Source organism: Pecten maximus, chromosome 13 (assembly GCF_902652985.1).
Source record: "Pecten maximus chromosome 13, xPecMax1.1, whole genome shotgun sequence".
NCBI classification, from domain to species: Eukaryota; Metazoa; Mollusca; class Bivalvia; order Pectinida; family Pectinidae; genus Pecten; species Pecten maximus.
This window is the reverse complement of record NC_047027.1, coordinates 3,315,925-3,331,185: the sequence shown is the minus strand read 5'-3', so window position 1 is coordinate 3,331,185 and position 15,261 is coordinate 3,315,925. Positions and strand designations below refer to the sequence as shown.

The 15,261-nt window shown below is 37.8% G+C and overlaps 1 protein-coding gene across 1 annotated transcript in view; it reads left to right on the top strand.

Moving 5' to 3' along the window:
* The window catches only part of LOC117340856 (fibroblast growth factor receptor 4-like), a 63,195-nt gene extending 57,377 nt beyond the window's left edge, over nucleotides 1-5,818 (top strand). Inside the window, exon 14 of the mRNA XM_033902627.1 lies at nucleotides 2,922-5,818. Coding sequence (XP_033758518.1) covers nucleotides 2,922-3,102 — 181 coding nt within the window. The 3' untranslated portion in view covers nucleotides 3,103-5,818. The remainder of the gene's footprint in view (nucleotides 1-2,921) is intronic.
* Nucleotides 5,819-15,261: the final 9,443 nt, after the last annotated feature.

Below are 15,261 nucleotides of genomic sequence, written 5' to 3'. Positions count from 1 at the left end.
TCCATCCCACTGTAGTGACCGGCTGTAAGTACCGTCCTCCTCCACCCCACTGTAGTGACCGGCTGTAAGTACCGTCCCCCTCCACCCCACTGTAGTGACCGGCTGTAAGTACCGTCCCCCTCCACCCCACTGTAGTGACCGGCTGTAAGTACCGTCCTCCTCCACCCCACTGTAGTGACCGGCTGTAAGTACCTTCCCCCTCCACCCCACTGTAGTGACCAGCTGTAAGTACTGTCCTCCTCCACCCCACTGTAGTGACCAGCTGTAAGTGCAGTCCTCCTCCACCCCACTGTAGTGACCAGCTGTAAGTACAGTCCTCCTCCACCCCACTGTAGTGACCAGCTGTAAGTACTGTCCTCCTCCACCCCACTGTAGTGACCGGCTGTAAGTACCTTCCCCCTCCACCCCACTGTAGTGACCAGCTGTAAGTACTGTCCTCCTCCACCCCACTGTAGTGACCGGCTGTAGGTACCGTCCTCCCCCTCCCCACTTTAGTGACCGGCTGTAAGTACAGTCCTCCTCCACCCCACTGTAGTGACCGGCTGTAAGTACCGTCCTCCTCCACACCACTGTAGTGACCAGCTATAAGTACCGTCCTCCTCCACCCCACTGTAGTGACTGGCTGTAAGTACTGCCTCCTCCACCCGACTGTAGTGACCGGCTGTAAGTACTGCGTCCTCCACCCCACTGTAGTGACCGGCTGTAAGTACCGTCCCCCTCCACCCCACTGTAGTGACCGGCTGTAAGTACCGTCCTCCTACACCCCACTGTAGTGGCCGGCTGTAAGTACCGTCCTCCTCCACCCCACTGTAGTGACCGGCTGTAAGTACCGTCCCCCTCCACCCCACTGTAGTGACCGGCTGTAAGTACTGTCCTCCTCCACCCCACTGTAGTGACCGGCTGTAAGTACTGTCCTCCTCCACCCCACTGTAGTGACCGGCTGTATGTACTGTCCTCCTCGACCCCACTGTAGTGACCGGCTGTAAGTAGTGCGTCCTCCTCCACCCCACTGTAGTGACCAGCTGTAAGTACAGTCCTCCTCCACTCCACTGTAGTGACCAGCTGTAAGTACCGTCCTCCTACACCCCACTGTAGTGACCGGCTGTAAGTACCTTCCCCCTCCACCCCACTGTAGTGACCGGCTGTAAGTACCTTCCCCCTCCACCCCACTGTAGTGACCAGCTGTAAGTACTGTCCTCCTCCACCCCACTGTAGTGACCGGCTGTAGGTACCGTCCTCCCCCTCCCCACTTTAGTGACCGGCTGTAAGTACAGTCCTCCTCCATCCCACTGTAGTGACCGGCTGTAAGTACCGTCCTCCTCCACACCACTGTAGTGACCAGCTATAAGTACCGTCCTCCTCCACCCCACTGTAGTGACTGGCTGTAAGTACTGCCTCCTCCACCCGACTGTAGTGACCGGCTGTAAGTACTGCGTCCTCCACCCCACTGTAGTGACCGGCTGTAAGTACCGTCCCCCTCCACCCCACTGTAGTGACCGGCTGTAAGTACCGTCCTCCTACACCCCACTGTAGTGGCCGGCTGTAAGTACCGTCCTCCTCCACCCCACTGTAGTGACCGGCTGTAAGTACCGTCCCCCTCCACCCCACTGTAGTGACCGGCTGTAAGTACCGTCCTCCTCCACCCCACTGTAGTGACCGGCTGTAAGTACTGTCCTCCTCCACCCCACTGTAGTGACCGGCTGTATGTACTGTCCTCCTCGACCCCACTGTAGTGACCGGCTGTAAGTAGTGCGTCCTCCTCCACCCCACTGTAGTGACCAGCTGTAAGTACAGTCCTCCTCCACTCCACTGTAGTGACCAGCTGTAAGTACCGTCCTCCTACACCCCACTGTAGTGACCGGCTGTAAGTACCTTCCCCCTCCACCCCACTGTAGTGACCAGCTGTAAGTACCTTCCCCCTCCACCCCACTGTAGTGACCAGCTGTAAGTACTGTCCTCCTCCACCCCACTGTAGTGACCGGCTGTATGTACCGTCCTCCTCCACCCCACTGTAGTGACCAGCTGTAGGTACCGTCCTCCTCCTCCCCACTGTAGTGACCGGCTGTAAGTACAGTCCTCCTCCACCCCACTGTAGTGACCGGCTGTAAGTACCGTCCTCCTCCACACCACTGTAGTGACCAGCTATAAGTACCGTCCTCCTCCACCCCACTGTAGTGACCGGCTGTAAGTACTGCCTCCTCCACCCGACTGTAGTGACCGGCTGTAAGTAGTGCATCCTCCTCCACCCCACTGTAGTGACCAGATGTAAGTACCGTCCTCCTCCACCCCACTGTAGTGACCGGCTGTATGTACCGTCCTCCTCCACCCCACTGTAGTGACCGGCTGTAAGTACCGTCCTCCTCCACCCCACTGTAGTGACCAGCTGTAAGTACCGTCCTCCTCCACCCCACTGTAGTGACCGGCTGTAAGTACTGTCCTCCTCGACCCCACTGTAGTGACCGGCTGTAAGTACTGTCCTCCTCCACCCCACTGTAGTGACCGGCTGTAAGTACTGTCCTCCTCCACCCCACTGTAGTGACCGGCTGTATGTACCGTCCTCCTCCACCCCACTGTAGTGACCGGCTGTAAGTACCGTCCTCCTCCACCCCACTGTAGTGACCGGCTGTAAGTACCGTCCCCCTCCACCCCACTGTAGTGACCGGCTGTAAGTACCGTCCTCCTCCACCCCACTGTAGTGACCGGCTGTAAGTACCGTCCCCCTCCACCCCACTGTAGTGACCGGCTATAAGTACCGTCCTCCTCGAGCTCCACCCCACTGTAGTGACCAGCTGTAGGTACCATCCTCCTCAATACCTTAATACACATCAATCAAGTTTCACCAATAGCTGTTATTTCTTGGCTGTATACAGTACAAGCAATAATCAGAACAAGCTTTTATTAGTGATTTGATTTCTCCCCAGGTATGCAGTGATGAGTGGTTGCTGGAACACGCTGCCAGAGAATCGTCCAGACTACGCAACTATTATGGCCGACCTTACAAACCTGGCCCTGGAGGACTCTGCCCATATCTGTCTGGACAAACTCCCTAGTTTTGCCAAGGCTCCAGAACAGTACAGTGGAGAGGACTCGGACAGTCTCTAAATACAGCAAACTTGACCACCCTGAACATTCCTTTACATATACTCCTAAAGCTGTATAATGGTGTCAGTACAGTGGAGAGGACTCGGACAGTCTCTAAATCCTACAAACTTGACCACCCTGAACATTCCTTTACATACTGCTATAGCTGTATAACGGTGTCAGTCGCCAGTGTTAGCTTCGAATGTAGAGACATCGTCTAGATGTCTTGTAGTCAGGTGTTGGGTTACCGAGCATGAACAATAACGATGAGTTTACCTTGTTGTTGAGATATGAGTTTGGTAACTAAGTTTATCTGTAGGAAACCGTTATCAGTTGGTGAAACCATCCAGCAAAACAGCAAGGTGTAATGGCTCATAGGTAAGGGATCCGTAGGTCATGTGGGAACAGATTAAAGTTCCTTATTTGTCCTTTCTATCCCAATGGACCCAAGATAACAATTCTATTTTATACATCTCCACTTCAATACAAAACATTGTGTATAAGGCTAGGTCAGTGTCATTGTTTTGTCAACTCACACATTGTTAGACCATTGTATGGAGAAAATATTTTGTCAACTCACACATTGTTAGACCATTGTATGGAGAAAATATTTAGGTGATGTAATCTAGGCATATTATTTCACTGATGATAAAATTAGATATATGCTGCAAATTTCAGGGAATAATTCATATTAAGGTACTTATACCTGGGAATTTTACAATGTTAATTAAGTGGCATTTTCATGTTCATGATCAACTGTAATATGGTTCATGAACAAAATGTTCAAACTTTGACACATGTAAATAAAAAAGTATACTTTTTAAAATGTCACACATTCGTTCTTATATAAAAATTCATATCCTCTCAATTATCCAAGCACCATTCTAAAATGTCAAACATTCGTTCTGATGTAAAAATTCATATCCTCTCAATTATCCGGGCACCACTCACACATTTTTTCACTTTGATAGATTCAATAATGACGATGTTGTGTTACATTTCACACCTTCAGTATACATTCCGTATATATATTTATACTGGACTGTTGGTTACCATGGTATTTCTATTGTCACGGTTGTCTCTCATCACAGTAAACCTCATGTTGGCTGTAGATAAAGTTCACTTTTTCAATACATTTTGCCAAGTTTCAATATACACCTCACATCTTGCTGGAATTGCTGGTATTGTTTGTTTCAATGAAACTTATTCTAGCAGATTTTATTCATGATAACAGTCATATTGACTGCTTTCCATCGTGGTTGGAGACAGTCACGAAAGTTTGTGGAAGCTCTGTCCAGATTCTGAGAATTATACCTAGAGGAGTAAGATGTCTAATTTTCTGGGTAACTTAGTGAGTCTAGGAAGAGCATTATTTAATTTCTAAAGCTTTGTATCATTTATTCTCATATTGATAATTGTTTGCTTTCCTACGGTTTAACTACTAATCAAGCATTAAATGTAGTTGTCTACTTTAATTTTGATTGTATGTATATTTATGATATTTGTATTGATAAATGATTAAATTTAATTACTCATCGTGTAAGATTACTCATTCGCGTGTAACGGAGATAACCAGTCCCAACTGTTGGAGATGGCCAGTCTCGTTTAAGGAATAACCAGTCCCACCTAAGAGAGACAACTAGTGTTATCTAAGGGGAATAACCAGTCTCAATAAGGGACATAACTAGTGTCACCTAAGGGAAATAACCAGTATTGTATAAGGGAGATCACTAGTCTCATGTAAGGGAGATAATCAGTCTCGTGTAAGGGAGATAATCAGTCTCGTGTAAGGGAAATAATCTGTCTCGTGTAAGGGAGATAAGCTGTCTTGTGTAAGGGAGATAATCTGTCTTGTGTAAGGGTGATAATCATTCTCATGTAAGGGAGATAATCATTCTCATGTAAGGGAGATAATCTGTCTTGTGTAAGGGAGATAATCTGTCTCGTGTAAGGGAGATAATCTGTCTCACTGTTCTGTATGATCCAGTGCTTTGTATCTATGTATGAACAGATGCCCATGAATGATTCCATATCGAACGGCAAAAACAGTGCACTGTTGTATCAGTGTAACTACAATCAATTATTCTTTGTTTCTAACAAGGGTATGTGGTCTAAATTATGAAAAATTATACTACAATAGTTATGTTTATAGAAGAGTACCAATCTGTCTCCTAAAACACTGTGTGGATATCTATTCGGGTAACTAGATCACCATATCGGTGAAAGTTTTCAGCATTAATACAGTTCAGCAGCAGCTTTTTTTCTGTATTTCTGTATCATCACCACATGGATAATCATATTTTAAATTCAATATTATCATACTTGAGGATTTTACAAGTACTTAATGAAACATAATGCATAATGATGTTTATCTCTAACAAATTTCAATTCAACATTTTATATATCCGTCCAACCACTGGTGTAAAATGTTCATAAACATTCTTTGTGTTCGTCATATTAACACATGTGAAGAAAGGAAATCTAGAGCTTGTGTATTGTTTGAACGACCGTAAGAAATATGCTTCGATTAACAAAATGTTGAAATAGTGAATTGAAGATTTTTTGAAAAATTAAGCTGGAGTCTTGGTTTTAGTGCTGTATCCATTAGGAACATGTACATTTTTAACATTGTGAAGTTTGAGAATTCTTTGTCCATTTTGTGTGTGGTACTAATCATGTACAGCTCATACTTTCCCAGACAATATTAAATGAGTGTTAGCAACACAATAACTTGTAGTCAGTGCCAGTGTTTAGCTATATGTGCTGATCAAATCATTGGAAACAAGCTCATTAGTGTTAATGTCTAGTGAGTTCTTACATAGTAGCTCTGTTGAATTCTCTCAACAGTGAAACTCTTGTAAATATTTTGTGCTGTTTAATATGTAATTCTTATTGTAGGGTTAATTCTAGCTGAAGGAATATTATCACCAAACTTGTCCCAGTATCAAAATAATGGTCCTATGAGTTTAATAGTTCTATAATGTCGCATTCTTATGAAAATAAAATAAACATTGATTGAATAAATTTAGTCCACAGTGCAATAACAATCTCGAAACTATAAGTGTCACATAAGATGTTGTTGATTAATACCCCCCACCCCCACACATACACACACAACCACATACAAACACACACGCACACCCTATCCCCAACACCGCCATTTCCATCCTTCAAAAACAAAATCTTAGATTTAATGATATAATACATTGATAAACCTGAAGCCTTTATTGCCAATTAAGTCCACTGTATTTGTCAATATGTCCCATTTATAAGCTAATAGCCTGTTAATATCCTTAATTATTGTTGTCCTCTGCTTATAAAATCCTCATCCAAGGGACTGCAATAGAAACAGTGATTTAGCAGCTTTTGTAATGATAAAACAGATGATCAACTGTTTATTAGTTGCAATTTTGTAAAGATTATTTGTATAATTAGCTATTTTTTGTTTTGTTAATTATATTTATTTTGTCTCAATTTAAGGTGATATTTGTTATTGTTGAAACTTTTTTTATTTTGTGTAATATGGAAATTTGTGTTATAGGGTATTGTAATATTTGCTCATATTGTTTGCTCAAATTATGCTATAATGATGTTTTCTGTATTTTCTATGTATATTTCATAAATTAATGTAAAATTCTTAATTACACTGTATATGCACATCCATGAAAGTACAATTGTAACTACCAATTATTATGTTAAAGTCAGTTTAGTATAAAGTTTACAGTTGGTTTAGTTCAATTTTCACACTTTTTGTTCGAGTCTCTTAGGGATCAATATAATGACTTGTAGAAAATTCAAGCACCTTAATTAAAAGTAATTAATAGTAAATAGTTATAATCTTGGTTGTTAATTTACAATTATCTGTAAAGTTAAGATCTAGTGTATCGTTTCATTGTGATCAGAGTTGCTCCCCCTTTGTTTCACTCCATCAGACCAATGGGGTCCAAATGTTATTGAAGGATACATTTAATCATGCACATGAGATTTCAGACCAGTAAATTTAGTGACAACACCATCTATTCCTCTGTTATCAATTTATTTTACTAATTTGTTGATTATTTACATTTACGTTGTTTTTTGTTTATTTGTTATATGATTATTTCAGTATTACAATTAATTTAATCTATTAAATAATTATAAATTCATTTGAGTAATATTTTTTATTATCAGGAATAAATTTCCTAATATTATATCTGTCCTGTTTGAACAGGAACCTCTAGTTGAATTCAGTCATCTAGGCTGTTTACAGTAAATGAATATGTTTAAGCAAAAAATGTTTTTAGTTTGTGTTAAGTAATAAATATAAAAGCTTTGCCAATCCTTCAGCTTGACAGGGTTTTTACCTATTAACATGTATGCAACCTACACATTTAGTACAACAGCTGTTTATAATATTGGATGTCAATTTCTTACAAAAATAGCTGTAAACAATTGACACACATGTATGCATGTGTATTATCAATTAATTCAATTCATTGTGGTGATTTATTTTAAATCTATTTCACTATACTAGTGATTTGTTAAACTTTGAGTATATATACCATATCTGACCTAATAAGCACAAATGGCCCCGGTTTCTTAACTTAATTTTTTTTTCCCGCAGGAAAGCATTACAGAATGTATAGGAAATATCTTGGTTAAGGAACCTTCCTTTAATTCTGTAATGCTTTCTTATGGACAAATTTATGTTAAGGAGATTCCTTAACTTAAGGAAAATTGATGAAACTGCCGCTGTCCATATCAGGACAGGATGGGTGCACTAATTGGAACATATAAAACCTTACATGCCTCACTGATTTGCCAGTAATTCATCAAAGATTTTGTTTTTGCTAAGGTGTGTAAATGAAAAAAAAAAGTTATTTTTAGGTCACCTGAGACAAAGTCAGTCTCAGGTGACCTATTCTAATCCCCTTTTGTCCGTCGTCGTGCGTCGTCCGTCGTCCGTCGTGCGTCCGTAAACAATTCACATTTTCAACTTCTTCTCCAAAACCCACAAACCAAATTCTATGAAATTTTGCAGGAAGCTTCTATTGCTAAAGGTCAACCAAAATTGTAAATTATATGGTCCCCACCCCCCAGGGGCCTGAGGGGCGGGGCCAAAAAGGGTCAAATTGACTAAAACTTCAAAAATCTTCTTCTCTACTCTCAGATATGCTGGAATCAAACACTCTTCATAGATGGAAGGGTCTTAAGGTGCTTTACCAAAATTGTAAATTTCATGACCCAGGTGTTTCACGTTTGCCCCTGGGGGGGGGCTAAACTTTACTATAGTTTATATAGGGAAATCACATTTTTGACTTGAATTTATTTTATTTCTATTGGAATTCATTCTAATTTTGTAAACATTGTCAGCATGAGATGACAGTTTGATGGCATGCACATGTTGGCCCTGACTGACCCCAAGGGGCTGATGGGCGGGGCTAAAAAGGGCCAAATTGACTAAAACTTCAAAAATCTTCTTCTCTACTCCTAGATATGCTGGAATCAAACACTCTTCATAGATGGAAGGGTCTTAAGGTGCTTTACCAAAATTGTAAATTTCATGACCCAGGTGTTTCACGTTTGGCCCCTGGGGAGGGGCTAAACTTTACTATAGTTTATATAGGGAAATCACATTTTTGACTTTAATTTATTTTATTTCTATTGGAATTCATTCTAATTTTGTAAACATTGTCAGCATGAGATGACAGTTTGATGGCATGCACATGTTGGCCCTGACTGACCCCAAGGGGCTGATGGGCGGGGCTAAAAAGGGCCAAATTGACTAAAACTTCAAAAATCTTCTTCTCTACTCTCAGATATGCTGGAATCAAACACTCTTCATAGATGGAAGGGTCTTAAGGTGCTTTACCAAAATTGTAAATTTCATGACCCAGGGGTCTCAAGTTTGCCCCTGGGGAGGGGCTATACTTTACTATAGTTTATATAGGGAAATCACATTTTTGACTTTAATTTATTTTATTTCTATTGGGATTCATTCTAATTTTGTAAACATTGTCAACATGGGATGACAGTTTGATGGCATGCACATGTTGGCCCTGACTGACCCCCAGGGGCTGATGGGCGGGGCTAAAAAGGGCCAAATTGACTAAAACTTCAAAAATCTTCTTCTCTACTCTCAGATATGCTGGAATCAAATACACTTCATAGATGGCTTGGTTTGAAGGTTCTTTACCAAAATTGTGAATTTCAGGACCCTGGGGTCTCAAGTTTGCCCCTGGGGTGGGGCTAAACTTTACTAAAGTTTATATAGGGAAATAACATTTTTGACTTTTATTTCTATTGGAATTCATTCTAATTTTGTAAACATTGTCACCATTGTGTTACTATAGTTTATATAGGTAAATCACATTTTTTAATATGCATATGTTGGCCCTGACTGACCCTAGGGGCTGATAGGGAGGGGGGGGGGGGCAAAAAGGGTCAATTAAATAAACTGAAATAATTCAAATCTTAGGTGACCGTTAAGGCCCATGGGCCTCTTGTTTTAATTATTCTTTCCCTGTACATTGGTATGATTAGGTCACCTTTTGTGTTTTTGTAAGCTTATGCATTCGAATAAGAATGTACATCTAATTATTGCAGTTGTTTAAGGTTACTGATATGTTGTTAGTGTTGCTTCTTCACCAGAAATGTTGCTATTTTGACAATGTTTTGATAGTTATATATACATATCATGTATAAAATTCAGTCATCAGTTTTCTTTGGCTATCATTGTTGGATAACCAATCATTTGATTATTTACAAATACATTTTTTATCTTAATTCAGATTAAAAATGAAATAATGATTAGTATGGGTAGCATCTTTAATGTCTCAAACACAACAATCTGTAAGATTAGACATTTCATTATCAATGAGCCATAGTGATCCTGTCGTCAGCATATTGAATCAACACAAACATATTTTATCGAGTGTTATTTCATTAGTTGTACATATTTAGTTGGTATGTATTGTTGATTACTATTTTAGTACAAATTTCATCCAAAATGATCATGATCTCAATTATACTGTAGTCTAGTCAACTTAGTTCTGTCATTTAAATTGAAAACGATTTAAGCTAGAGTTTCATAATTTGGCCTATTTTGTTTAACGTCCTAATAACAGCCAGGGTCATTTAAGGATGTGCTAGGTTTTGGAGGTGAAGGAAAGCTGGCTAGTACCCAGCGGAAAACCACTGGTCTATGAACAGTACCTGGCAACTGCCCCACGTAGGTTTTGATCTAGCAACCCAGAAGTGGAGGGCTAGTGATGAAGTGTCGGGACACCTTAACCACTCGGCCACCATGGACACTGAGAGTTACATACAAATTCTTCAAATCATATTTTGTCCACAAAAATTGCAGCAATTTTTTAAATGTCAGTGGATAAAAAGCCATTAATCTATTTAAATCCTTAATATTGATGTTCATGTATGAAACTGTGTGATTAATTATGTCACGTAATAGCACAACACGTGATCGTCATCCAAAAATGATCCTTGACCTCTTACTTTATATACAATGAAGACGCAAGCTTTCATACAAGGATTCACGGTTATGATAAAAACATTGTGTATTCTTTTGTGTCCTGTTTTGGTTGATGCAAATGCCATATCATGATTACAATTCCATTTTTTGGTGAAAGTAAATGTTGAAGGAGAAAAATGAAAATTACAACCCTATGAGTTGATCAAACGTTCTCAATCTCTCTCTGTTATTGGGTATGTTAAAATTACGGATAGATGATTACCACTGATCCTTTTTCCACTTCCTGTTTTTGTAAAAACATTGTCACCAACACATAAATAAAAACACTACAGTTGTTATGTGATCAGTGATGACAACAACCATGATTTACATGTTTTCCTTCCAATTAAATAATTTTGTTGTTTGTGTAAATGTTTATCAGCTTTTTGTATTGTTATTTTTCAATAAATGTCCTTTTAAATCTCAAAGTTGTTCTTTGTTGTGTGTGATGTGGTAATTAGTGTTAATACATTTTTTATAAAGAATTTCCAAGAAAACCTTGGAAATCAGTCCATTCATATTATTATACATATAAAAATGGGTCCTCATGAACTGGGGCTTATTGACATATATAGAGAACACCACCCAGATAGTAAAAGATGCAGATGGAGAAGAAGAAGTCCGATAAAACAAGCAAGATTAGACTATTTTTTTTAATTTCTGAGAACCTTTTATCTTGTATACAAAAAGCAAATATTGACCCAGGCTATAGATCTGATCACTCCATTCCATGTATTACAGTAAAATTTAATGAATTCAAGAAAGGCAAAGGGCTATGGAAATTCAACAATTCCTAACTTCATGACTTAGACTATTTGAAATTAATTAATAAACATATTCTATATGTAACTAGAACTGTCGCCAGGATGGCTGACTAATACCCCCGCAATCTGCACGAGTCGATGCTAAATTGGAACTGTTAATTAGAAACTAACTAAGATAACCCAGTAAAATAGTGACCAGTTGTCATAGCAACCATAATTTTGAAGAAAAAAAAAAGTGGCATGCACATCTACACATCGTCCTCTATGTTTGTATGAAGTTTCATTGAAATCGGCCCTTAGGGTTAGGAGGAGTTGTCCGGACAAACTTAAAGTTATGGTTCTTATCGGAAAACCTGTTTATAGTGACCAGTTGCCATAGCAACCATATTGTTGAGAAAAAGAAAGTGGCATGTACATCTACACATGGTCCTCTATATTTGTGCGAAGTTTCATTGAAATTGGCCCTTCGGTTTAAGAGGAGTTGTCTGGACAAACTTAAAGTTATGGTTCTTATCGGAAAACCTGTTTATAGTGACCAGTTGCCATAGCAACCATAATTTTGAGAAAAATAAAGTGGCATGCACATCTACTCATGATCATTAATATTTGTGTGAAGTTTCCTCGGAATTGGCCTATCGGTTTAGGAGGAGTTGTCCGGACAAAATGCGTCTACAGACAGACGGACGGACAGACAACCTGATTCCAGTATACCCCCCTAACTTCGTTGCAGGGGTATAAAAACACAATATGTTGTGCCTATCTATAATCTGAATAGTTTAGATGATATTCCAAACCAAGATATTCAGTTTACAATAAACGATCAACACTTTTTAGAAACTATTTTATTTGAAATTAGAGGGAAAACCATTTCATATGCGTCTTTTAAGAAAAAAACAAAGAAATAATTAAGAGCAAGATCTCGGGGGGAAAAAATTATAAAAATAGAAGCTCAAGAGGAGGTACATTTAGAAGAATTAGAGGCCTGCCAAAAAGAATTAGAACATAGAAAAAGATGGTGGAGAAATAATCATGAATCAAGATGAAATCTTAAATGAAGTGCAGCAATACTATGAAAGATTGTATTCAGAAGACAATAATTTCCAATTATTGCAAAATATAAATTTGAATGAATATCTTAATCTAAATAATATACCAAAATTGAATTTTATAGAAACAAACAGTTTAGAGGGTAACATTACTTTAAGTGAAGCATCTCAAACTCTAAAAATATGAAAATAATAAAAGTCCAGGATCTGATGGCTTCACAGTAGAATTCTTTCAATGTTTTTGGAAACAATTAGGTCATTTTGTAGTAAGATCAATTCAATATGGATTTGATATTAAAAATGTATCTGTTACACAAAAACAGGGAATCATAACATGTTTACCAAAGGGAGATAAGCCAAGACAATACTTGAAGAATTGGAGACCCATTTCACTTCTGAATACAATTTATAAAATTGCTTCAGGTTCAATTGTAAATAGAATAAGAAAAGTGTTAGATAAACTTATCAATACTGATCAGTCTGGTTTTATTTCAGGAAGGTATGTAGGTGACAACACTAGAGTTATATATGATATTATGCACTATGCAGAAGAGAATGATAATCCTGAAATGTTACTCACAATAGATTTTGAAAAAGCCTTTGATTCGGTTAGTTGGGATTTTATTGATAAAGTGCTTGATTTTCTTTAACTTTGGGGATGATATAAAGAACTGGGTTCATATTTTTCAAAATGGTTCAAATTCATCTGTTAATCAGGGGGGCAATTTATCTTCATTTTTGAATATTAAACGTGGATGTCGACAAGGTGACCCTATATCTCCATATTTATTCATTTTATGTGCTGAAGTCCTAGCAATTAGAATAAGAAATAATGATAATATTAAAGGAATAAATATAGAAGATACTTCATTACTGTTATCTCAATATGCAGATGACACATCAGTTATCCTTGATGGATCTAGAAATTCATTAAGAGAGACATTGGATGAGTTCAAAGGATATGCAGATATATCTGGGTTAAAAATAAATAAAAGCAAGACAGAAGTGATATGGATAGGTAGCATGAAATATACTGAAGAACAATTTTGCCCAGAATGGAACCTACATTGGGGTCACCAAAAATTAAACATATTGGGTATTGACTTCCATGTAGATTTACATAAAATGACTAAAATGAACTTTGACAAGAGATTGGTTAAACTTAAATCTCTTTTGAATAATTGGAATAAAAGGAGGCTTACTCCTATTGGTAAAATACATATAATTAAATCTCTTTTGGTATCACAATTTAACCACCTTTTTATAGCTCTACCTGATCCTGACTTATCATTTATCAAAAGACTAAACACAGAACTCTATAGCTTTCTTTGGAATAGTAAAGTAGACAAGGTGAAAAGGGACATTATCATAAAAGACCATACAGAAGGGGGTTTGAAATGCTTGATATATATTCTTTTATAAAGGCGCTAAAATTATCATGGATTAGAAGGTTATACTCTAAAGCTAGTAAATGGCAACTAATCTTAGGCAGAAGTATTGATATAGGTATGTTAGCTAATTGCGGATCAGGATACATAAGAAAATGTGAAATGACATGCAAAAACAAATTTTGGAAAGATGTGTTCAAATCTTGGGGATGCCTTAAAGAGAAAGAAGAGACATTTTAGTAAATAGGAATTTTTCAATAATGAAACACCCATCTGGTTTAATAAAAACTTAACAGTAAATAATAAAATGGTGTTTTATAAGATATGGTATCAGAAGGGAATTGTTATAATCAATGATTTATTTAAATTGCCAAATTTAAATACTTTTTATACTTTTCAGGAATTTAAAGATAAATACAATATCAATACCAACTTCCTTACATACCATGGTATGATAAACTCTATTAGAAATACCCTGCCCACAAGCATATAGAAAATGAAAATCTAACTTATCCATTAGTACCCATTCATTTAGAATTTTTGGTTTTATTTGTTATTTTTTTTAAAGGGCTCTAAAGACTTCTATAACATACTTTCTTTAAACAACAATCGATCTACAGGAAAAAAGAAATGGAATAGAATGTTTGAATTAGATGATGAAACTTGGAAGAATATGTTTATGATCCCTTTCAAAGTTACTAAAAGTTATAAATTACAGTGGCTCCAATATAGAATAAACCAACACATATTAACCACTAATTCATATTTATTAAAAATCGGAATGACTGGTAGTCCAATCTGCTTCTTCTGTAAAACAAAATCAGAAACAATTGTACATCTATTATGGGAATGCAAAAAAGGAAAGTCATTTTTGATAACTTTGAATTTTTGCTAGATACGCTATTGATTCCATTTACTTTCAATAAAGAAACTTTCATTTTTGGCATGAGAAACAAGAAAAATATATATTATAAAACAGATAATCTTATATTACTCATTATGAAGCAGTACATCTATAGAACAAGATGTTTACAACAAATGCTATCAGTACAAGCACTGCAACTTACTATTAGAGATAATTACAATATTCAAAAATATGTTTTTATAGGTAAAGATAAGGGACATATAGAAACATTTCATAATAGATGGAAAAAATGGGATAAACTTTTACAGACAACACCCAACTCTTGACAATACTTCTCAACTATTTTGTTTTTGTTTTTTGTTTTTTTTTGTTTTTGTATGTTATTAAGCACATTGCGATAATCTGTTATGACACAAATGGCACAAATATCTCTCTCTCTCTCTCTCTCTCTCTCTCTCTTCTACATATTATGTACAAAAGTGTTTGCTTTTGTGTATGTTTGTGTGTGATGAGGGTGTGTGTGTGTGTTGATGTGTGTATTTGAAAGTGCAAAAGTCTGTATATTCTTGTGACTGTGAGCGTGTGTGAGAAAGAAAAAAAAGTTACATAT